The 25,242-nt window shown below is 48.2% G+C and overlaps 1 protein-coding gene and 1 long non-coding RNA gene across 4 annotated transcripts in view; one reads left to right on the top strand and one right to left on the bottom strand.

Annotated features, from left to right (window-relative positions):
• Window positions 1–21,867, top strand: part of LOC106025229 (uncharacterized) — a 37,376-nt gene extending 15,509 nt beyond the window's left edge. Inside the window, exons 1-4 of one of the 3 annotated variants that reach the window (XR_010046909.1) lie at window positions 9,626–9,736; window positions 9,839–9,922; window positions 16,793–16,901; window positions 17,419–21,867. This is a non-coding gene — a long non-coding RNA (uncharacterized LOC106025229). The other 2 variants (XR_010046908.1, XR_001198811.3) reach the window with 2 other exon arrangements.
• LOC100728462 (ferritin light chain-like) lies at window positions 2,110–5,657 on the bottom strand. Its single transcript, XM_063246759.1, has 4 exons — window positions 5,575–5,657; window positions 4,487–4,575; window positions 3,103–3,171; window positions 2,110–2,525 (listed from the first exon to the last, which is right to left on the bottom strand). The coding sequence occupies exons 1-4, from the start codon at window positions 5,655–5,657 to the stop codon at window positions 2,125–2,127; spliced, it is 642 nt and encodes a 213-aa protein (XP_063102829.1). The 3' UTR covers window positions 2,110–2,124.
• Window positions 21,868–25,242: the final 3,375 nt, after the last annotated feature.

Consider the following 25,242-nt stretch of genomic DNA (forward strand, 5'->3'; position numbering starts at 1 on the left):
CTATATGAAGCCAGGGCCCCTGAACACAGCTCCACCAGGACCTGGGGCCCAGGGTTAATTCCACACCTCCCTTTGCTTTGGCTCTGGGCTGGATTGCTGAACTTTTTCCTCTCCTCCTGGACCGCAGACGCAGCAGTGGCCACACTCCCATGGTCATGAGTGCAGGGTGGATGGGAATGGCTGCCAGGACCCTCCAGGACTGGGTCTGCACATCACAGACCTGTGGAGAAGCTGCTGCACCAAGAGTGTGACAGAGTTTAGGAAATTCAAGCTGTATGTGGACACTCACACTACTGGCCAATGGAAACTCATTTCAGGAAAACAAGAAGACAGTTAAGCGGACCATCCGTGTTTATGAAGATTCACAGTACTAAATAAGAGACAACTATTCTGAGAAGTGAAAAAGGGGCATGCATAAAACTCCAGGGACATTTCCTTATTGTTTGTGTTACTGTTCCCATTTCTATTACTTATTATTAAGTTTGAGTCAGAGAAGTTTAGAACTTGGAATGCTATTAAGCACACAACCCAAGGTAGGAGGTTAGGGCAGGGCAAACCAGCTGGCCAAGTGGGTGTGGCCTGCCAGGACCCATGTGCACAGCAGTTACCAGCTCTGCCCCTGGGGCCAATCAAAAAGTGTGATCTTAACTCTCCTGGTGCAAAACCAAGCAGGTCTTTGATAGGATGGCCTAGACGTGCTGTCAGGAGGAGCAGAGAGAGGTAAAAAGATTCCACCAACCACCAGCACTAACCTCAGGGCCACTGTGAACTCTCTCAGTAGCCCATGTCACTCTGCAGGGCACACAACTTTTCCTGCCTTTAATAAATGAAAACCTTGCCATCTTTTTCCCATGTCTTCGCCAGTGATCTGTTTAGGACACCAGGGTCCTGTGAAATTCCGCAGGACCCTGAATCTGGTAACTCCTCCAACAGCAGGACCGCTGTACTCCCACACTTAAGGACATCGATGGTGTACCAAGCTCACAGACAGAGGCCAGAGGTGCAGCTGAAAATGGACAGCTCCCACAGCTCATCAGCCATTCCCATGTGCTTCTCTTCCCGCACCTCCTCACCCTGTTCCTTCCCCTCTACCTCTGTCTCCTCCTCCTTTCCAGTTGATTTTTCCTTTCCCTCCTCATTTTTTAAGAACTTCCATCTTAGCCCATCTCCAATGCTGACATGGACCAAACAGTCTTCTTCCTGCTCACACTGCCAGCCCCACCTGGCTCATCTTTGCACCTGTCCCACACATCTTCCCCGGATCGAGGCAGAGGTGCCATCCAGGTGGAGCAGAGGGCAGGGCAGAGCCTGCTGGGTCAGCACATTTGCCATCTCCTACGCCTGGCTGTGAGCACAGCAGTACCTTTGGCTGTTAGATTGGGAGTGGATGACACTGGGTGTCCAGAAGCCCATGCAGAGTCCCCTCCCGACTGTGTCTGATTGTCACACAAGCAGGGCAGATTTGAACCTGTGCTTTCCTGAAGACAGACTCTCTGCTTGTAGCACATGGGTGAGGAAGATGTAGATATAATGGTTGGGGTCCGGGCATATGGCTCAGTGGCACAGCACCTGCCTGGCAAGCATGAGGTCATAAGTTCACTTCCCAGTACCAAAAAAAAAAAAAAAAAAAACACAAAAAAACAAAAAGAAAGATGATCAGCCTTGTGGGGTCCACGTGTTTCACAGCCTCTGTGTGTGAAGCTCTCCTGCCTGCCCTGTAGCCCTCCCCTCCTCCCCTTCCCCTGCTCCAGAGGCTGTGACCTTGGCCACAAGTGTGACCCAGTGGAGCCAGTCACTGCAGTAGACAGCAGAAAGCAGCCCAAGCCTCTGGCCTCTCTGGAAGAGAAGGACCCGGCCTGAGAAGCAGGACAGTCCCGACCAGACCCGCTCCTCACCCTCGGGCCTTCCCGAGCTTTCTGCTTGCACAGCCGAGCTGTGGTCACTGGGTGCCCGGAGTGGGAGACCAGTAGGGAGCAAGCCCATACCCTGCCCAGCAGGGCCACACACCAGGACACTGCCCCCAGAGTGGCTTGCCACTTTGTGATCAGAGTAGACAAAAAGCAAGTGGTTTTTTTACTAGAGAAACGTGGCTCTAGACACTGTACTTAAGAATTATTTTAAAAATTATGTCTGCAGAAAATCACAGACATGGGGGTCTGTCTTGGCAGAGCCCAAGGCATGAAGATCCAGAAGAGCTTGGTTCAGGCTTTTCTCCAGGGTCAGGGCCACTTCCATAGCATCCAGGGTCGTACCCCACTCATCCTCAGAAGGCTTCTGCACGTCCTGGAAGAGTGTGCGGCCGCGGCGCTGGTTTTGCATTTTCAGGAGATCCTCGGCACCCTCACGTTTCTCCTTGGCCAGCTCATGGAAGAAATGGCCCACGCCTGCCAAAGCCACATCGTCGCGGTCGAAATAGTAGCCCAGAGAGAGGTAGGTGTAGGAGGCCTGCAAGTGCAGGTTCACCAAGCGGTTGACGGCAGCCTCCACCTCGGTGGAATAATTCTGACGAATCTGACAGGTCACGGCTGATCAGCGGGAAGGAGCTACCCACAAAAAAACGGTGTAGGCTGGTCCTGGAAGGAGCAGATGGTCGAGAAGATGGTCCCAAAATTTGTACCTGGAAATTGGGTGGGAGATAAAAAAAAAAAAAAAGGAGTCCCTGGATCTGTTCCTAGATGAGGAAATGAAGCTCAGCAAGAAGATAGGTGACCATCTCACTGATCTCCACAGGCTGGATGGTCCCCAGGCTGGGCTGGGCAAGTACCTCTTTGAAAGGCTCACCCTTAAGCAAGACTAGGAGGCCCCAGAGCCTGGCAGTATCTGAGGGGCTCCTGCATCACTGCATCAGGGCTTTGGCTGGACCCTCTCCCTCCAGCCACTAGGCAGTTTTTTCACCTCTTTGGAGTCCCCTCCCAAATTTTGGACCAAAAGAAAAATAAAGCCTTTCACAGCAAAAAAAAAAAAAAAAAAAAAAAAAAATATATATATATATATATATATATATATATATATCTGACAAACAAATGATTGTAAGACCCTGACCTTGATGAAACATATTTACCCTTTGAAGCAAGTGCCCAGGTGCCCAAGCTCAGTTCTCACAGCCTGATGCCAGGCTGGCATCAGGAAGCTGGGCACAGATGGGGCTCAGCAGCCCTGGCCCCCCACAGGCTGTGGGAACAGGATGAAGACAGGGTGACCAGAGACATGGGCTGAGTAGCTCTGCAGCTGCCTTCTTCAGGCTGTGTGTTCCCAAGCTGCATGTCACCGTCAGTAAAGTGGGGCTTGGAGTGTTTTCCTCACAAATGGGAGGCTCCAATTCCCTGCAAAGCACCTGGCCCAGAGCAACTTTTACTATTAAAAGTATGTATGCAGGGTCAGCATGGGTGGAAACTGCTCCCAAGAGGAAGAAAAAGCACCCCAAGTCTTGAAGAGGAAGAGGGGAGCAGCCTTCTCGGCCCAGAGCACCCTAGTTATGAAACTTGCTCAGGTAGAACCATTTCTGAAGATTTTCTAGGAAAAACAGCACAGCAGATTTCAGGGCCAAGGCACGGTATCAGAAGTTGAGGATCTTTTATGCTTGGAATAAAACATGTTCACAATGGCTTGTCTTTGTCTGTGGTGACTCCTCCCTGCAAGCTTGCTATCATATTTGTGCGACACAAAGATCCAGGCGTGCATATTAACGGAAGATGATTACAATAATTAGTCACATATTCCCAAAACGGGGAAGCTTTAATGCAGTCTGCAGTCAACAATTTGGCTCTTGGACTGATCATTGTTCCAGTAGAATGTGGGAAGCAGCAAATGTATAAATTGTCCTCTAATTAGATTTCACATGTCACTAACTCCCTGAGCCTGGAAGGGCCAGGGGATTGCAAAGACGGGCGTGGACATGGGTGATGGGTCAGTAGGCCAGGCAGCCAGCAGGGAAGGGAGATGGCACAGAGCCCAGTCCGCCTCGGTTTTGCCTCTTAGAGCCCCGTCCACCTCTCTCTTGCTCTCTTAGATTGGGGTAGCTTCTGAAGGCTGGCTAGGCAGGTGTGCAGAGACAGGGAGGCAGTGTTCAGGGCAGAGCCCTTCCCTCACATGGTCCCTTGCTGTCTGTCCCCTGCCTCTATGAGGTTAGCAGCACCATTGCCAGGGGGGACACGGCTGCCTTGAAGGAGGCCTGGGTGACACAGAGGTTCTGGGAGGAGAGCCCCGGTCCTGCCGGGGACTGTGCTCCTGGGAGAGTCTGACATTTCCTTCCAGCTACCGGGGATCCTGCATATGTGATGTTTTCTCTCCATGGTCCCCGTTATCCTGAGTCAACTGTGGGCCAGAATTACTAGATGGAAAATCCTAGGAAGAAACAATTCCCACTTTTTAAACTGAATTGCATGACAGTCTCGATTGATCCTGCCAGATGTGACTCAAGTCTGTGTCCAGCATGTCCACCCCAGAGGCATCACCAGCCTGCTTGGCACTCCATGACCAGACTGACCATCGCGGGCCTGCTGTGGTTTCACAGTGGTGGTGTTCGAGTGACTCTTATTTTTCCCAAAATGCCTCAGCCAGCAGGCAGGGGGCTGTCTGATGGGATGCACAAGGGCGGGACCGCAGAGCACCTGCTTCACATGAAAAGGTGAGCTTCCATCAGGAGCGAGAGAAACCACATTCACATAACTTCACGACAGTATACTGCTATAAATGTCCTATTTTATTATTTCCTCACAGTCCACAGACTGTGAGCTGTTGTGATTAATCCTTAATGCACCTAATTAATAGATCAGATGTCTTCATCAATGTTTCTGTTTGGGAAATCACAGTGCACAAAAGCTTAGGCACTGTTGGAAGTATCAGGTGTTCGCTGGCATCTTAGACTGTCCTGGGTCAGGGAAGCCACCTTATCCGCACTGCACACAATAGGGTATGCAGTGCAGTCATGGTTGGGAGCCCCAAGAACTCACAGGCAGTTTGGTTTTTCCAGCCTCAGCGTGGAAAGCATGGAAGTCGCCACACAGCTCGGTACCCACAGCCTGGAGAGCCCCTGATTGAGGAGACAAGATTTAGTTACCAGGTGTCTTAGCTACTTTCTCGTTGCCAAGACAAAATCCCTGACATGATACTCATAATGGAAGGAAGAAGGGGCTTATTTTGGTTCACAGTTTGTGGAGGTTTCAGTCCATGTCAGTTGGCTGGAAGGCAGGGCAGCATGGCAGGGGGACGTGACAGAGGAAGAACTGCTCATGGCCTGGCAGACAGGAAACCAGGTAAGAGAGGAACCTTCAGTGCCAAGCCTTAGTGACTGACTCACCTGACCGGGCTCCGCCTTCTAATAGCAATCAACTCTGAATCCAGGATCCAGTCACCTCCCAAAGCCCCACCTAAGTGTGAGGCTTCGGGGGACACTGACACTTAAACTCCAGTGCAGTGCAGTGGGAGCCACCTGCTCCGTGTCCTCCAGGAAGACCTGCCAAGAAGAAGCCATTTGCTTTCTCTCTGCAGACCTCCAGGCTTCCTCTGTGACTGATACGTGGAATTTTCTCTTTCTTCTCGTTCTTCAATGTGAACAGCATGTTAGAGACTCACGCTATCGTGTGCATGAGACAGGCTGAACTCGGGCGCTGCTCCTTCAGGATAGTTCTGGTCAGGATGTCCAGGCAGAGGCGCATTCCGACCTTGTCCAAGGAGAGGGAACACAGGTCCTACACTGGTAGCAGCTGAGTCAAGCCAGGAGCTGTGGAGCCCTGGAAATCAGGAGGAACTGGTCTTCCTGTGAGTGGAAAAGCCTGAGCAAAGGCAGGAGCCCTTTCCCATCCATAAGACACCTTCACATGGACAAAAGCCCCCAGCTCAGCCCAGCTTCCTTTCACTTTACCTTATCTTATCTGCAGTTTCAAATAAGGTTGCACATTCAGAGGTGCTGGGTGTTAGGAATTGATCTGTCCTGGGAGGTACACAATCCAATCTGTACCCCTAGTGCTAGGATCTAAAGCTTTTACAGCATTTATAGCCAAGACCAAGTTCCCAGCTCCCTTCTCCAAGTTTTGCTCCAAATATCAAGCAGAGAAAGCCTGAGGCTCCCTTGTTCGGGCCATTGTGAGGTCTGGGGGAAAATGTTTACTTCCTCCTAACCCAATCGGCCAGTGCTCTGCACTGTGTGGGTGTCCTGGGCTAACACTGAGGCTGGAGCCATTCCTGGGCTGCTGGACAATGGAAAGACCACACAGATTGCTGCCCTGGACCTCGCCATTGCAGCCTGCTGTGCCTCCACAGGACAAAGGGTCCAGGCAGAGACAGCGCAGGTCCAGAGGCACCCACCACACATCTGGAATTTAGCCAGATGTGTAACCAGCTTCCTTACATAAGGGTGTGCAGAGCAGGGGACGCCACCTGTCCTGCTGTCCTCTGCTGTCCCTGCATGAGTTCCTTTGAGGTCAGTGGTGGCCAAGGTATTTTGGCAAACAGCACGTCCTTGTACAGAAGGACACAGCTGACCGAGGGCTGGGTGCTGGGGACGGCAAGCTGCCAAGAACTCAACTGTCCTCAAGTCAAGGAGGCAGAACCGGCAATCAACGCTGCCAGCCAGCCTTCTCCTGCCCAGCAGTCCCTGGCAGGAGCTTAGGGAAGATGGGACACAAGCACAGCTCTGGGCACCCTCCCCCCACCCCAAGTTCTGGGAAACAAGATGCAAAGGACACTATTAACCAAGAAAAATACCAGGGGAGCTACCAGGAAAGTCGTTAAAACAGAGAAACAGCAGGATAGAATTACACAAAAAGCACCCAGCAACTTGCGGGGAGGCTTTGGAGTGGTGGTGGCTGCTGGGTGCCCTCCTCCTGTCCTGCAGTCAGATGCCTGGATAAAAATGTTCATTTTGAAATGGAAATAGTCTCGCGGGAGGTCACTCTGACATCATGGGATTTCACAAACATGCAGAAAGTTTCTGCGCTGAGGGTGGGGGGCTCCCAGCCTGGGCTGCAGGTTGAAGACCAAAGGAGGCTTTTGTGAACCGCTGCCTCTGGGAGTCCTGCAACTAAGAGGAAGGGTTCTCCGCAGCTGTGTTCTCCTGTTCACCTTGCCTGGAAAGCACCCTGTAGCCCTGGCCTCAGCATAATTGAGACTGCAAGTGTCCTCCTCCGTGTCCAGACCGACTGAGGTGGCTGCATGGGAGCCAGAGGACAGCGACAGACTGAGAGCAAAAGCGATGCGGGAAGGAGGCCTGGCGGGAGGACCCAGGAAGCCAGTGGACAGTGTTACTCTCCTGTCTCCAGATACTGCTCTGTTATTTACCATAAAATCACAAAAGCAACCTCCTGATTCAGAGACTCTGTCAACACTCCTAGTAGTGAGCAGTCCTTTAAAGATTGTGTGTCTCAGGAAAATGAGGTGCCTGGGAGGTACTCACCAGGCTCAGGGCAGAGGGCGTGAGACCGGGGTGTGACATGGAGGGATCTTACCACTTGGCCTGACTCTGCTCAGCATGGAGAGACTGCTACGAATCACGCTCCTCCAACAGCGATGCCTTGCCGCCCAGGAGGAGCCAGGCCCTCACCCCAGGGTACACAACACAAGCAAGGCACCAGCAGCAGTGGAAGTAAACACAGTGCACCAGTGTGAGACAGCCTGTCTATGTCCAGGCCAGGTGGGGAGGGAGGGACTGAGGCAGGTCAGCCCGCTGAGTACTGACTGATGGTAGATTTCAGGCAGAGGATCCAACAATGGATGTGGGTCAACTTTTCCAGAACACAGCAGTCCTTGCAAAGTGAAGGAGGCCTGGGTCCCAGGGCCATTTCTGTGGTTTCGGTTTGCACTTCAGCTCTGTGTCTTGGGGTTTGGAGCTCACTTGTCGATGAGCTGAGGCAGAGCCCCGACCAGTCCTGCGCTCCTCTTGCCTTCACCTTCCCAGCCTCCTGGTGATCATGACACAAAACACACCACTGGTTCTCTGTACCAGCATCACCCAGGGTCAGAGAACTACTGGCGCTGCCAGCCCGGAGGAGGAGGAGCCACACAAGAGGGCACATGGCTTTGAGCTTTCAATTGTTATTTTGTGCTAGGGACTGAATTGTGTCCCCAGTCCCCAGATGGTGCACTGAGGTCCTAACTCCCAGTACTTGTGAGTGTGGACTTGTGTAGAAACAAGCCCATGGCAGAGATCATCAGGCTGAAATGGTGCTGGATTGACAGCGAATTCAATATGATAAAGATACAGGAGTGAGACAGACAGAGAAGGAGTGACATAGCCACAAGCCAAGGGACTTCTGGAGGACCAGAGCTGGAGAAATAGAAAGCATTAAGCCTGCACCATGCTCTAGGCTCTCGTCTCTGTGCCATGACAGGGCGTTCTGTATTTCAGTCCTGCCCTACCCCAATCTGGGTTACTTTATGAAGAGCCTCAGGAAACTAGCAGTCTGCGCTGAGGATTCTTATGGGACCAGTTCCTCCCTCACCTGGTGTGCCCCAAGGTATGGGACAAGTTGGCTCCCAGAAAGCATCCCTCTCTCCAGCCACCCTGTGCACCCAGGGAGAGGACACATTCTAGGAGCTGTGGATCCCATCTCTGGGGAAAAGATGGGGACTTCGACACTTGGAAGCTGCTGCCCCTCTACCTCTTAGCATGCTGCTCAGCTCCCAATGTGCACCATGAAACAAACGATGCCCAAGTCATCCTGAACAGCTTCTTATCCTGTGAACAGTCTTCTGTCTCAGGAACCAATTTCTTGAAGCTGACATTTGCAACATGGCTTTCCTTACATGCATAAATTTAGTCCTATTTTCTCTGTGCTTGGCAAGATACTTCAAGTCTTCTAAGATATGAGACATCATGTGAATAAACAAACAAGTAAATGTGGCTGTGTCTCTCAATTTCCTTGGTTGCAACATAATCCCCAAAACTCACACCTAAGAGAGGTGTAATTTGGTTCATGGTTTTAGTGGGTTCAGTCCATGGCTATCTGGCAGAAGGGCCGGGGAGCAGAGATGCTTAGTTCATGGCAGCCAGGAAGCAGATCAGGGGAACAGTACCAGGGAGGAACGGTTCGGGGGCCAGATATAGACCCCAAGGCCTTGTCTCCATGACCCACCCAAACATACAGAGGTAGGCACTACCACTCTGCTAGGCCTCGATTAATCTAATCTAGTTAAGGTATTCAGATTAACAGCTGAAACTCATGGCAGCATGTTTGACACACAGCTGTTTTCTCAAAAGTCAGGACCAACTCTGGGCCGCTCGTGGGATTCTAGAAGTCTGTTAACCATTTCTCTGCAAGACACCCATTGGTCAACACACCCCATTTACACAGAGGCATGGCAAGCCTTGCCTGTGTGGGGACAGTCACACGTGAGAAGCATGCTTACTTTTTTATGTCATTATCGTTTGATAAATGTTTGTGGACACTTCTGTGCCCTAGCCACTGTGCTGGACCTGGGGGCCCCAGTGCTGGATAAAAAAATAGGGCAGTAGCTGCTCACTGGCCAGTTCTGTGCAGAGGGAATGGCTCCACATGGAGAGTTCCAGAATGAACAGGGCTGAGCATTAGCAAGAGCCAATCTGCTGTGCAATCAGCCCTTCCAGAAGCCCTTTGAATTGTTGTTGGATTATAAATAACTCCCTGGGCCAACAGCCAGAGGGCAGCTGCTTCAGGAGTGTGTGCTGACAACTGTGTGATGAGTCTCATGCTGGAACTTTCTGCTCCCACGCCCTGGGCTCTGGCTAACTGAAAAGCGTGGCTTCCACACAGCTGTGAGGGTGAAAGACACAGACTTGGGTGACATGGAGCTGGGGTGGAGACGGAGAGGAATGTTGGAGCTGCCTGGGTCCCAGCCCTCACCTCTACCTCCTTTGCCATAGGTGAGGACCTGGAGGAGCCACAGAAGAGAGGAGGTGAGCAGGTTGGGTCAGGCCTGCACACTGGAGATGACAGGAACCATCAAGGTGAGACCAGCCGGGCTGCCAGGTCCAGGCGGGAACGCAGTGTGGTCTTTGGATGGGGTAGAGGGTCGGTGAGACTGCTGAGGGCCATGCGCTTGGCCAGATCCCTGTGACCTTCAGGAACTGAACACCCAGGGTAGAGACCCATCCCTGTGTCACCCTCACAGAGGGCCAGGGCCGAGCCCGGGTCCCTGGGACACAACTCACGGGCAGCATGTGCCATAGACCCAGCGGGCTCCAGGGTCGCCGAGAGCTTCTTCAGGGAGGCGAACTCATTTTCCTCTCCTGGCAGGCCCACGTGGCGGGGTCTTTAAACACCTCAGCTTAGTGAGCACTGAGACACACCTAGGTCAGCAGGAGCGCCCACTTCCACGCTGTCCCTGTTTTGCCACAGAGAGAAAGTAATGCTTTCTCTGCGGAGCTCCTCTCACCGTGCGTGGTGGGAACAGGCAGACCCGCGCCTGTTGATGTGGCCTCTGGGTCCTCAAACTCAATCCTCCTCCCTACCCGGGCTTCACCTGGAGGTACGGCTTCCAGGAGGTGCTGCCCTCATCGCCATCACAGGAGAGACCACAACCACCGCCCCAGGCCAGATGAGATGTAGATGGCAGCCCTCATGCTGAAACTGTGAGTCACTGGGCACCTAAGGCCCCTCCATGAGATGGTTCCTGGTGTGCAGCAGGTGACCAGTAACTTATTCCCGAGTGCACACTTTGGCACAAGTAACCTCCCTGCTGGCTGCCACCAGGGCTACTCCTGGGCCTGGGGAAGCCACTGACTCTCAGGGCTCTGCTGGGCTCACGGGGCTGTCACCACTGTCCGTCTGGGGAGCTGTGGATGGGCGTAGTCTGAACAGTGAGGTGTCCTCACAGGGTGGGGCTCAGTGGTCTCAATTCACAGGTGGGAGGGCCCAGACCTGGTCATGCAGGGGAGGAGCCCAGGCGATGGCAGAAAGGGGTACAGCTGGCCTTGGGCTCCGGTGTTTCTCTGGCACTCTTCCCCAGCACGGGGCTGATTTTGTAGTCTCCAAGGCTTACTGGTGTGAATACCTGCAATGTCCCATGGTGCCCTGTGTACTGCGTGGAGTCTGGAGTGACCCCCACAGTCCTCTGCACACTCCACTCCCTTCTTGGATGACATCCCCAGGACAGCTCCCTGGAGGTGGGCTGGGAAACCCCCGTGATGCCACTGCTTACAGAAAGGCAGCAGGAAATGTCCACCAGATCCAGTCCAGGTCCATCTTTTTTCCCAGTAGCTCAGCAGCTGAGGCAAGAGGGGAAACACTCCCTCCACACACTCCCTCAGGGACTCGTGCTTTTAGAAACCAGCTGTGGATGCCCACTTCCTGTCCTTCCTGTCCCTCTTCCTCCTCCCACTCTCCTGTCCTCCATCTGGGTCAGCATGTGGACTCATTCTGCCTCAGGCAACACACATTCACCCCACTGGGCTCAGAAGGGGTGCACATGCAGCTCTCCTGTGCCTGGCGAAAGCACTCAGAGCACAACTCTCTAAAGGCTAAGTAGATGTCCACGGTCACCACTCCTATTCAATACGGTTCTGGAAACATGAGCCAGAGCAGTTAGACAAGAGAGAGAAGTGAAAGGAATCAGGATAGGAAAGGAAGAAGATGATTTCTCATTATTTGAAGATGACATAATATTCTACATAGAAGACCTCAAAAACTCTACCAAAAGACTACTGGAGTTAAACAAATCTAGCAGTGTAGCTGGATATAAACTCAACACTCAAAAATAATACATTCCTGTACACAAAGAACAAATTCACTGATAGCAAAATTAGGAAAACAACACCTTTCAGAGTAGCATTCAAAAAAACTGACATATTTAGGAATCAATCTAACAAAGGATATAAGATGTCTACATTAAAAACTACAGTACTCTGAAAAAGAAGGTTGAAGAGGATATCAGAAAATGAAAAGATATCCCTTGCTCATGGGTAGGAAGAACCAACACTGTGAAAATGGCCATTCTCCCAAAATTGGTATACAGATTTAATGCAATCCTGATCAAAATATCATTAACATACCTCGCAGATCTAGAGAAAACATTCCTAAAATTCATCTGGAACAAGAAGAGATCTAGAATAGCAAAGGCAATCCTGGACAACAAAGACAAGGCAGGAGGTATCATAATCCCAGACTTGAAATTGTACTACAAAACTACTGTAATAAAATCAGCATGGTACTGGGAAAAAAAAAAAAAACAGACCTGAAGATCAGTGGAACAGAATAGAAGATGCAGACACAACTCCAGACACACTCAATCACCTTATCTTTGACAAAGCGCCAAACATGTTCAGCGGAAGAAAGACCGCATCTCTAACAAATGGCATTGGAAAATTGACTTCCCATGTGATGAACACTAAACTAGACATGTCTATCACCATGCACTAAACCAAAGTCAAAATGGATCAAATATCTAAATATTAAAACAGAAACACTAAGACAGAGGTAGATAGAAATCTTGAAGACATAGGAGTAGGCAAAGAGTTCATGAACAAAATGCAAACTGCATGGAAAGTACTTCAAAGAATCAACAACTGGGATCTCGTCTTATTAGAAATTTTCATACATCAAGAAATCACCATTAGAATGAAAAGAAAACCCACAAAATGGGAAAAAGTTTTAGCCAACTGTGCCTCAGACAAAAGAATTCTATTTAGAACATATAAATAATTGAAAAAAAATCAGGCCTCCCAAATTCAAAGACATAATCCAAAAATGGACATCTGAGATGAACATGCACTTCTTGAATGAAGAAATGTAAATGGCAAATAAATACAGGAAACAGTGTTAAACATCAGGGGTCGTTCCAGAAATGCAAATTAAAACAACACTGAGATTCACCCCACTCCTGAAAGAATGGCTGCCATCAAGAAATCAACCAACAACAAATGCTGTCACCACTGTTGGTGGGAATGTGGACTGGTGCAACCACTGTGGAGATCAGTGTGGAGGTTCCTCACAAAACTAGGATTGGAGGTCCCATTCAATCCAGCTATTTCCCTTCTGAGTATCTTCCCAGAAGAACTGAAAACATCATGCCACAGCAATATATGTGCACCCATGTTTACAGCAGCACAATTTGTAATAGCTCAATCTTGGAAACTGTTGAAGTCATTGAAGCTGAATCGTTGAAGCAGGGCTGTGACATATGCCCTGGGCATGGTTGAACTGAGAATGAGGAGACACCTCAGGGGGCAAGACGGCCACAGCTGAGGCCACTTGGGGACCTTCTGGGTAGTTTTCCTTAATTAGCATCACCTGTTGCTCTGAGGGGTTCTTGAACCCCTCCCAAGATCTGGCTCAGGTTTCCTCCATTGTCCACTCAACTCCTTGCTTGTTCTGATTAAATACGGGCTCCCCAGCATCAGCCACCGGCTAGCGGAGTTACGAGTTCTGCCGAGGATTTTACTCCTGCAGCCCTAAAGATAGCACCGCATGTCTCATTCCTTTGAGCCTTCACTGTGCACCCGTTGTGGATCTAGGCACAGACCTCAACAGCTTGGTGCCTGAATAGGGACTCAACAGTGGAGACATCTGCTGTGCAGGGTGACTTACCTTTGTTGTGTTCTTGAGGTGGAACATAGCCCCAACAAACGTCTACTTCACCTTCCTCATTTTCTTCGGAAAATCCCTTCATCAGGTAGGTCATGGGGAGTTCTCTGTCTGAAGCTTTTCCTTCTTAGGAAGCTGGGCCATGTCACCTCCGAGAAGAGTGTGGTGCAGCTCTTGTTGGACGCTCATGATCAGTGCACTTGGTATCCTGAGGGGGGGTCCGCTCATTGTGGAGGATAAGAGGCAAACTGCAGCATGAGGAGCCCGCAGCTCCTATCTCTGTCTTGCACACCTGGCATCTTTGCCAGGATGCTGTAACATTTGGCAGACAGGCAGATGGGACACCGCATGATCGGCCTCCCAGTTTTCCTGAGGATGCCACTTCTGCTGCTTTAACCTGCCCAGTATGCTTCTGCCCCCTCGCTGCTGCCGCTGCAAGACACAAGCCCTGCGAAACCTCGGGTGACCCCCACCAGCTCTAACTCCCAACCAAAAGCTGGCCCAAGAAGCTAAACAACACGGGAATTAATTGCGTGTCCTGTTGTGCGTCAACAAGGACAAGATCCCCGCTTTGAAAGTTTGCAGTACTCTGTGTTTAAAGAGTTAAAGACGGCTGTCAAGGAACAAGGACTTTAAAAGTACTTTCGTAATTGGCATTATTGAGGGTGTTGGTCACACTTATGAAACGACCCCAACAGGTAACAATCCAAATGCCCAACAGTGTGGAATGGATAAAAAGTGGTGTTTTCATACAGTGGCATACTACTCACCGTAAAGACTCAAACCATAAACTGGAGTCTTTTATAGGTAAATGCAAGCAACTTGAGACCATTCTCATAAGTGAAGTAAATCAGGTTCACGTTATTGTCTGCCTGGGGTAAGAAACTGAAACAGTAAATGAAATCCAAAAGGTGCAATAGATACTGCAAAGGGAAAGGGAAAGAAACTGCTCAAATGAGAACTGGGATGGCGAAGGGAGAGAAGTGAGAAAGGGGCAGATTCTGTGTACACACACACGCACACACACACACACACACACACACACACACACACGTAGCTAACTGTGTTATTGATCTCTGCTGGTTCATCAGAAAGGCTTGTGCTTTCTCTGCTTGGCCCTTTTCATGCATGTCTGTGATCTGAGCAACTACTTTTATGATAATAATACACAATACATTAACTGTTGTTAATCTCCTATAATTTTGTTTTGAAATTCTGCATCATCACTCTTATTATGTTTTCATTTTAAAATTTAAAAAGTTTTTTCAAAACTAAGTAGAGCCAAAGGAGAAGGGGACAAGAGGCAGGGCCCACGGTCCAGCGGCAGAGTCTGGCATGAGGACAACAGGTCTGTGCCCACGTGATGAGCGTGTGTGGCGGATGTGCACTGAATCGCAGCCCCCACGCCCTCCCCCAAGCCGGTTTCTGGCTGCCCAGGGAGGTGCAGAGCTTTGGAAACGCACTGCTCCGCAGGCCTGCCCTCGGAGAGCGCTGTGCTGTCTTCCTGCTCACTGGTGGGTTCCTTCATGTTCTGCAATCAGGCGCTAATACCCATTTTAAAATAAATGTACAGTGTTCATTCTTTCTGGGGGCCCTTAGCCTGGCAAAGAATTTTAAAAACAAATTTTCAAGAAGAAACTGGACAACACTGGAAGATGCAGACCCCAGCCATGGGTCATAGGCCAAGGCAGGGGAGGAGGCCGCACTGTCCCTGCGCTGTGTAAAGCAGCTCCTCACACGCGTGCGTGTGCACAGAGCGCCGGGCCCACCCTCGCACCCCCAGCCGGTGTCTTCAGCACCGCACTCCTCCTCCACCGACTGTTCTCGGAGCCCTGTTCTCTTCATGTCGGTGCCCGCTGCTCACACTCACTCACTCGTGCCCCATGCAGTGCCCACGCCAGCTGGCCAGCGAGCAAGTGGCCCTGCGCTGTCCCCACTTGTTCATGCCGTGGACACTGCAGTTTCCCCAGCACCAGGTCCCACATCCTGCTGCGCGTGTGGGCTGGGCGAGTGTCCAGAACCGTGCGTGCAGGGTGGGATCATAAGTGGAGTGAGAGTTTGCTAAGACACAGCCGGTGCCTTATCTTTCAGCGAGAGTGTGGGACGGGGGAAGGGAGAACTGGAGGGAAGACCCAGCATGCTCCCGGAGAAGCGAAAGTGTATTTCTCTAGTTTCCCGGATCGGGTCCAGTCGTGATAGGCTGTGTCCCCTCACCGTGGCTTGCAGGGACACGTGAATGGAATGTCTGCAGCAGGGCACTCGGCCTGAGGGCAGAACCAACATTTTTCACACTCGTATAACAGCCCGAGCACGGTGAGGGCACTGGTTCCTGCGGCCACAGGCCAGGTGGTGCCTGGCAGCAGAGGCTCGCTGTAAGGGGTGTGTGGCCAGGATCCTCTGAGGGCAGCGTCCTGCCCTTCCACATGTGGGGGATCCAGGGGTCTCCGTGCTCCCTGCCTCTCCACCTCCACCTCTGCACAGCTTGGCCTCCTGGTCTCCAGCGGGTCCTCTTCTCATGCAGACAGATGTGGGTGGCTCCACTGCTGGATAGCTGTATCTCAGTGTCTCTTATACTGAGTTCACCTTTTGCCAGCAAAAGTCACCACTGTAATTTTTTTTGTTTTTAGACAGGATCTCTCTATGCAGTTCCCGCTATCCTTGGGCTCACTAGTAGCCCAGGCTGGCCTCAAACTGGCAACGATCCTCTTGCCTCAGCCTCCCAAGTGCTGGGAGTACAGGCATGAGCCACCACGCCCAGCTCCTTAGATATGTCTTTTTGAGGAGTAACTTCAGCTATTTATTCAGCAGGGGTGTAGGGAGTGCCCGGAGGTTCTCAAAGAGACTTTTGCCAACTAATTCTTATGACACAATTATTTGAGAATTCCAGTTACTCCACACCTTCCTACTCCTGATCATCAGATTAACCTTCAGCAATCGACTGAATATGCGTAGGTTTCTCATTACAACTTAGTTTTATTTTCTGGTTAGGAAATGACATCAAGTCTTATTTCTGCCTTTCTCTTCCCACTCACGTTCCCATTCATGTCTTCTGTGATGCTCTTGGTTATGTGTTTGTCATTTTACTGTGTTTTCTTTTTGAGTCACTGAGGTTCCTTGAACACTCCCAAATCTTTGGCGCTCAGGTCTGTGGCAGATTTCTTTCCCATGGTTTAAGGGAGTTTCAAGTTTTTAAATGAATCATTGACATTTTAAGCTAACACTCAGGTAAACAGATTTGGGATTCACAGTTTTGTGGATACTAACACTGACCCAGATTCACATGGCCATCAACACAGATAAACACTGAAGACCTCCCACCCGAAGAGCCCGCCTCTCTCCCCTGCCCGGTGCCTGTCAGGTGTGACTCTGCTCTTCGCTGGGTCTTGTCTTTCTGAGACGTAGCAGGTGAGAAACCTCCCCACATGTGACCCTCTGAGGTGCGTCCGTGGCCTAGCGTGTCCTCAAGATCCACCACAGTGCGGCTGCTCACCGCTAGCCCTTTACACGTGGTAGCAAGTCCGCAGTGTGTTGGGCTTTGTACTTTCATCTGCATGCCGTAAGCCACCTGTGGGCTTCCCAGTCTTCATGATGAGCCGCAGAGGTGCAGCAAGTGTTGCCGGGCAGGTTTCTCTGCCCCGGGCTTGCAGTTCTCTAGGGCAGAGCTCTCCAGCTTCAGCACATCAGTCCGAGGCCAGCCAAGGCCCTGTCTGGAGTCTGTCTGCACCCCGTAGGACGCTCACAGCGGCTGTGTCCTCCAGGTGCCAGGTGCCAGCAGCCCCTGTTCCCGATGACAATGTTATATAGTTTCGTGTTCTGTGCTTAGCTCTAAGGTCTCACTTGGGTTAATGTTCATACAAGATGTGAAGAATGGGTCAAGGTTGTATTTGTTTGGTTTTTCTGACTTGTTGTCCAACTTTTCCAGCACAATCTACTGAAAGGACAGTCTTCCCCACCACGCCTCCTCTTCACGTCAGACAGGAGTTGGGGGTCTCCCTGTGCAGGACTGTGAGCGCGAGGGGATGCCTGGTGACCCCACCCTGGCTGCCTGCCAAGTCTGAAATTAACAGGGTGATGCCCCCAGCTTTCCTCTTCTTCTCCTTTTAAAGATCCGTCGGTTCCGTCTCCTGTGACTTTCCACATAACTTTAAGAGCAGACTCTTTATCTCAGTGAAACATTCATCTTGGGTTTCTGCTGAAGTCACTGAATCCATGGGCCAGTGTCGGAAGGACCAGCAGCTGCGCTCCACCTCAGGGACCCAGTGTGTCTCTCCCTCGTCTGGCTACTGATTTCTCCTGGCAGCGGTTGCAGACTTCGGCACACCAGCCCTATGCACATTTTGCTTTACTAATTTATAAAGTATTTCCTTGTTAGAAGAGCAATCTCTTTCCCATTCACTTCTTATTTTCTGAGTCTGTGTCTGCAGAACATGGTCACATCCTTAGGGGTTGGTGCGTGGCTGTGGTTCATCTCAATTCTGTTTCACCCCTTCCTCTCCCCTCCTCCCCTCTCCCTCCATCTCTTGGTTCCCTTCCTTTTGCAGAAGATCCCTATTTCATATTGTTTATCTTTATTACCTGCTGTTTATTTAAACTTTACTTTTCCTGTATAAGAGAAATAACATGATATTTAAGCATGGGCATGATTTATCCCTGCCCATGGTAGTCTGAAGATGCATCCCCCAAATAATTCAAGTTGATCTCTTTTATGGCAGAGTAGTACTCCACTGTGTATAAATACTGAATTTTCTTTGTTCATTCATCTGTTACTAGATGTAAGTTACTTCCAAGATTTAGCCACTGTGAGCTGCTATTAATATGGGTATGCCTGTATCACTCTCATGCAATATCTTTAACTTTTTGGGGAAGGTATCTAGAAGGGAAATAGCTAGGTCAACTGGAATTTCATATTTTAGTTTTCTGAAGAATCTATGTACTGATTTGTATAAGTAGTTGTAGTAGTTTACATTTCCACCATGATGTATGTTTTCCATGACGCCTCGACAGCAGTTAGGTTGAGTCGTGATAAGGACCATTCTTTCTAGAGTGAGATGGAATCCCAGTGCTGTTTTAATTTGCATTTTTCTGACGTATGAACATTTTTTCCTGTACGTATTGTTGGCCACTGCACTACTTCTGGGAAGTGCCTGTTCTTTTCAGTTGCCCGGTTGTTTTGATTGGGTTGTCATTTGGGGGTCTACTTTTTTGCATTCTTTATAAAGTGTAAATATTAACCCTATGTCTGAGGAATATTAGGCAAAAGTATTGCCCCATTGTCAAAGTCGTCTCTTTGCTCTGTGGCTTCCTTTGCTGTGCAGAAGCTTTTTAACTTGATCCAATCCCATGTGTTGATTTCTTGTGCAATTCAGGTTCTGTTCTGAAAGTTCTTATCTATATCTGTCTCTTCAGGAGTTTTACCTATTTTATCCAGCACATTGTTTGTGTTTTAACTTTTCTTTAGTAAACAACTTAGGATTTGTTTGGAAAGTAGGCAATGAAAAGCATGGTCGTAACTCTTATTTAAAATAGTAATAAAATTAGAAAAAATCAGCTATAGAAGAGGCAGGTGTTAAAACTGGCTTTGTGGCTGTATAACACAAACAAACACAAGCAAATAAGCACTAAAGAAAATAGTATGGGAATGTGTATGGGACAGACCATGACTAATATGTTAAAAAATTTTCATAAGAAATTATACAGAATAAAAAAATAAATTAAGTAATGTTTGAACATTTAGAACTTTAATCCACTTTGATTTTAGCTTAGTACATGGTGAGAGATATGGGCCTCAGTCAGTCTTCTGCACGTGATGGCCAGGTTTTCCAGCACCATTTATGACAGAGGCCATCTGTCCTCCAAATATTCTGTCCCCTTTGTTATAGGTCAGAGAGCTGAATCTCTTGGTTCAGTTTTGGTAATTTACATGCACCTAGGTATCTGTCTATTTCTTCTGAATTTTCTGATTGATTGGAGTCCAGGTTTTTTTTTAAGTAGTTGCTAATAATCTAGATTTCAGCAGTGTCTGTTTTGATTTCACCTTTTTCATCTCTAATTGCATTGATTTGTATCTTTTCTTTCCTTTTTTTAATAAGGTTAACTAAGGATTTGCCTCTTTTGTTCATTCTTTCAAAGAACCAATTCTTTAATTCATTGATTTTTTTGGTATTATTTTTACTCTCAATTTCATTAGTGTCTGTTCTGATCTTTATATATTTCTTCCTTGTACTATCTTTGGATTCAGACTGTTCTTGTTTTTCTAGAAACTTAAGGTGTACCACCAGATTATTTTTTTGGACACCTTCTGTTTTCTGATGTGGCAATTCACAGCTATAAATTTCCCTCTTAGAACTGCTTTCTTTGTCTACAGCCATGCCACCCTGAACGCGCCCGATCTCGTCTGATCTCGGAAGCTAAGCAGGGTCAGGCCTGGTTAGTACTTGGATGGCAGAACTGCTTTCTTTGTGGCTCAGAAGTTCTGGTATGTACAGATACTGGATTATCACTGAGTTTAGGAACTGTTTAACTTTTTTTTTTATTTCTTCCATGACCCACTGATGACTTAATAGTGTATTGTTTAATTTTTAAGATTTGAATAATTTTTGTGGTTTCTTCTGCTATTAATTTCTAGTTTCATTGTGCTATGATCTGACAATTTACAGGGGATAATTTTGACTTTTTGTACCTCCTGAAGCCTGCTTTGTTGGCCAGTGGTGGTCTATTTTGGAGAGAGTCCATGTGCTGCTAAGAGTGTGTACTCCATTGTTGTTGGGTGGAACTCTCTGTATAAACTATTAAGTCCATTTATTTGAAGGTTTTGTTTAATTCTAATATTTCTTTGTTGATTTTTTGTCTCATTGATTGTCTATTTGTGACAGTGGGGTATATGAGATCCTGCACTATAACTGTGTATTTTTCTGATCTTTTGTGTCCAACAGTATTGTTTGGTGTATATATGTTAATAATTGTTATTGATTCCTGTTGAATTGATCCCTTAACTAGTATGTACTGACTTTCTTTGCCTCTTCTGATCAGTTTTGATTTGAAGTCCATACTTCTTTTGAAAGTAGGAGAGCTACTTCTGCTTGTTTTGGGGTTCCCATTGCATGAAATGTTGTTCTCCATCCTTTGGCATTTAAACTATGAATTTCTTTTTGAGTTGAATGTGTTCCATGGATGCAGCATATTTCATTTCCTGACCCATTCTGCTGGTATGAGTCTTTTGCTTGGGAAAGAGTCCATTTCTATTGAGAGGTGTTGGTGGAATGTACTAATTTCTTCTCTCACTGCGTTATTCTCCATTGCTGATTCCCTTTTTCTCTTCTGCTTCACTACTCAGCCTGTTTGGTGTGGTCACTCCATTAGACCTTTCATCATTATTGGCTCCATTGTCTCCTTCCAGGATACCCTTAAGAATTTCTTGGAGTGTGGTTTGGTGGTCATGAATTTCTTTTGGTGCTCTTTGTCATGAGCATATCTTATTTTTCCATCAACTTTCAAAGTTAATTTTTCAGGATCTATCCGTTTGGGTTGGAAATTGTTTTCTTTTAAAGCTCCAAGCTTCCTGGTCTTTAAGGTTTGTGTTGCGAAGTTAGCTACAGTTCTAATGAACTTACATTTGAAGTGAGTCGCTGCTTCTCTCTAGCAGCTTCTAAGACTCAGTCATTCAGAGATTTTGTTTATAACGTGCCATGGAGAGATTCTTTTCTGATCATGGTTATTTGGGGTTCTATAGGCTTCACTTATCTGTATATTAAATTCTTTACCCGTATTTGGAAAGTTTTCCACTATTTCTGTAAATGAGGTTTTTTTATGCCATTTTGTGCTGCCATCTGATTTGCACTAATTCTTGTTAATCTCAGCTTATGAGTTGTGGGATCCATTTGTCTGTAAGGTATTGCTAAATCACCACCAGCATCAGCTCTATCATTTAATTCTGACACTCTGTCCTCACATTTGTTGGTTCTGATGTCCATATTTTAAATTTTCAATCTCCTAAATTTCTGTTTGGTGCCTTTTTAATGTACTCTAATGCTTTGTTAAACTTCATGCTTTGAATCATTTTATTTAGCTCAGTTTTTTTTATTAGTGTGTGCTATATGCTGCTTGCTGTGTTTATTAAGTCCATTATCTATATGGTTGTATCTTGTGTGAGCTTGCCAAACATCTTATTAATCTTTTTTAAATCTCCTCTGTTATCCTTTCAAACAGTTTGGCTGTGTGGTTTTGGATTCCCTCCCCTTCAGTGCTTCATGGGTCAGCATTGGAGTTTTGGGGGGTTTGGGGAGGCATTGTTGCCTTGTCTTCTCCTGTTCCTATTGTGTCGTTGTGCAGAGGTTTTCAGGGTGAATGTAATAAAGATTGTTGCTCACATGGAGAGCTCTTTAGTTAGTGTCTGTTTTCCAATGATGCACTCTGGGTGTGGCTATCTATAGGCCTTTGCTCTGTCCCAAGATCCAACCACATCTGCTCATTTGGGAGGAGAGGCTGCTTGTATTTGACACAGCATCCAGGTCTCTGGGAATAGCCCACGGTGTTCTTGATGACACAAAAGCAACCTAAGCATTGGCCTACAGGGAAAGCCCAACAATAGCAATAAAATCAGCAACAAATGCCAACAAGACAGACTGGCTCCTGGCATACGCTTAGAACCAGTAATGTGCCCTTCATGATGGAGGAGAGATCTGGGTTATGGTAGAAGCATTAGGACAAGCTTCATACTGACATGCAGTAAATACCTATTAAATGCAACAATGATACCTTCACTAACAATGGACAGTATTTCACAGTAACACCACAGAGTTAGCTACTTAAAGATTCATAAAGCTTAGTGGTTATATGAGCAAAATACACATGGTAGGAAACTGGAGAATAGGTGAAGTAATATTTGAAAAATTAGTCAATGGAAGATTAGAAGCAAGAGAGAAAAGTCAGCTAGAGAATTCTATTGTGGAATAAAAGAAAATTAATCACATTAGTAAAAGTAACAGAAAAGAACAAGTAACAAAAAGTGGAAAGAAGGAAAATCAGAGAACAAAATTTAAAAGAACAGAAAAATAAGAAGGAAAAAGTTAAAAAGAGAAAGGAAATAAGTAGAAAATGATTTTTAAAAACAGAGTAAAAAATCACTCTGAATTTTTGAATGAGTGGTTTCTTTTCAGGACCTGCAGTCCTGAAATCTAACAAGTCAGAGTCTCCTCCACCTAGCTTTATGGCTTGTGTGTTTGTGGGGTGCCTCAACCTGTTTCAAAGTCCCCTCTGCCCATACACTCTAGACTGTGGCAACTGTCCAAGTTGAGGCATGTCCTTCCTCAGGCTGGAAGATGGGAAAAGTGGTCAGATCACTGGTGTCTGCTGGTGTAGGTAGCAGGGCCTCACAGGGATTCACACAGTTTGCTGAAATTTATGCCAGCATTTTCAGACTCAGCTACCTTGAAAGCCACACTTTCGGGGCTTGGATTCTCCCAGTGGAGGATGGAGTCTGTGTCCTTCTCAGCCTGAGCTGAAGTTGTCAGGGGGTTATATACAGCCTACTCCCCTCCTCAACTGTCTCCTACCCAGCCATTGCAGGAGGTATACCAGAACCCTGACATGGAGGCTCTGTAGTTGTTCTGTGGCTCAGTCTTTAGCAGCCCTTCCACCAAACAGCATCTGACTAAATGCTCCCTAAAAGGAAGGTGGGCACTACATTGTGGTTCTTCTCCAGCTCTAGCCTGCCAAGAAGAAATCACCACACTGTGCTTTTGCAGTTTAAGCCAGCTGTGGCTTTTCTTGGGGCTAGGGCTGCTGGAGGTCCATGATTTCTCCCTGTATCTGTTGACCTTCTGGGTTTGCCTCCTCTCCCTGGGCACTGGCCTCGACCACAATCAGGTCGATTAGTGGTAGACACCTCTGCTGCTGTGCAGAGGGGAAAAAGAAAACTCATATTCAACTTTCTAACCCAGAGAAACATGCCTTTGGGCAGTCCTGGAGCCAGGAAAAGAGGATGCTGGGTTCCTTGTGTTTTGCTCTGGTGGCTGGCTGTCGGGTGTGGTGACTTCTGCTCAGTTGCCACAGTGCTCTGCAGTTGGTTCCCTTCCAGGTCACTGCACTCCCAGGGCACTGCCTGTGTTTTCTCTCTGCCTGACAAACAGCACATCTCAAACCTAATTTGTCCAAACCCAAACTCCCGATCCTCATTTCCCTGGAACATTCCTTCTTTCTGAGCCACAGGTGACTACATGTTCATCCTAACTGTACGAACTGCACCTCTCACATTATCTCTCATGTCTCTTTCTTTTCCTTACACCAGTCACCTGTTGGCCCATCTAGTCACCCTAAGTCCACCACTGTCCCTGTCCTTCCTGCCAGCTCTTCAATCCAGCACTCTCAGGATTGTGAAGTGGTGACCTGCGCCCCCTACCCTCCACGCATATGCCACCTGTCACCGGGGTGATCTCAGACTTTGCAGCCTTTGTCAGCTGACTTCCCCACCTTTCATCCTTCCTGGCTGCAGCCCTCGCCCCTCCCAGCTTGTGCAGTGTCCATCACTTGCGGCAGTGCTTTCTGGGCTGGATGAATACAAGAGTCCACCCCTGTAGTCTCTCCTCACCCAAGGCTGGCCCTGGGTGCTCCCTTTTGCCCAGCCTGAACCCAAGCCCTGCCCACTGGCTCCATATTCCTCTCCCTACTACAACTCTTCACAAGCTTCCAGACCCGTCCATTTTTTCATTTAGTTTTAGGGTCAGGTTCTACTCCCAGAGATGGGGCATAGCAGCCTGAGTTTCTCTTTGCATGTCTGGAGCCATGTGGGTGCTGAAACACATTCTGTAGAGAGAGAGCTGGCAGGACATCTGCCCCTGGTGCTGGCAGGGCATTCAGAGCAGGGCTGGACCACTGCTGAAGACACTGCAGGGCTTGTGACAGAATCTCACTCAAATACTCATATTTGACTTCCTGACACGGACAAACATGCATGTGGGTGGTCATAATTCCTGGAGCCAAGAAAAGAAGAAGCTGGATTCTGTCTCTGGCCACTGGCTATTGGTTGCAGTGATGTTTGCTGTTTCAGATGAACAGGTCTTTCCGCAGCATCTTTTGCTGTGCCACCATGAACGTGGTGCTGGGCACGGAACATCGTGTGCCTCTTGAGGACAGCTGCCCATAGTGCTGTCAGGTCTAGGTGAGATAACTTGGCAAATCCCTGGCTATCTGATCTTCTGATGCTTTCTTTGCCTGACACATTGGAGGAAGGCTGTCTAGGTGCCTGTATCTGCAGCTTGTTCCTCACAGATCTGCCAGAATAGTAGTTTGACTACAAACCTCAGGAGAGATCTTTAACTTCCAAGTGCCATTTTGTGCAAGAAAAAGAACTTCTGGTTTCAGTGTCTGTTGCCCTATTAACTGCATCCTGCAGTAAGGAAAGTATTTCTTAGCAAAACCCAGTCTCCACCCCACACCACACCTACAACCCAAACCAAAGTTTCTAAAGCCATGCTTCCCACATGATGTGCATGCATGGATTATTTCAACTCAGTTCCTACTCGAAAATAGAAATGTTTTCCCTCTAGACTGATACATGATTTCAGGTGTCATGCTGAAACTATTTTGATTATTTCCAAAATAAATCTCCCCTAACTTCTGGTTACCTCTTGCAGAGTTGGCTCTGGACTGTATACACTCTCGAAACAGTACTGAGCTGTCGTGGGGATGGTAGTGGGGAAGGGAGTGAGGCCAGGCTCCATTCAAGGGTGGGTAGATTGCAATCTGGGAT

The sequence above is a fragment of the Cavia porcellus genome, unplaced genomic scaffold (assembly GCF_034190915.1).
Source record: "Cavia porcellus strain 051 isolate PalLab524CR breed Dunkin Hartley unplaced genomic scaffold, mCavPor4.1 scaffold_4, whole genome shotgun sequence".
Taxonomy (NCBI): Eukaryota; Metazoa; Chordata; class Mammalia; order Rodentia; family Caviidae; genus Cavia; species Cavia porcellus.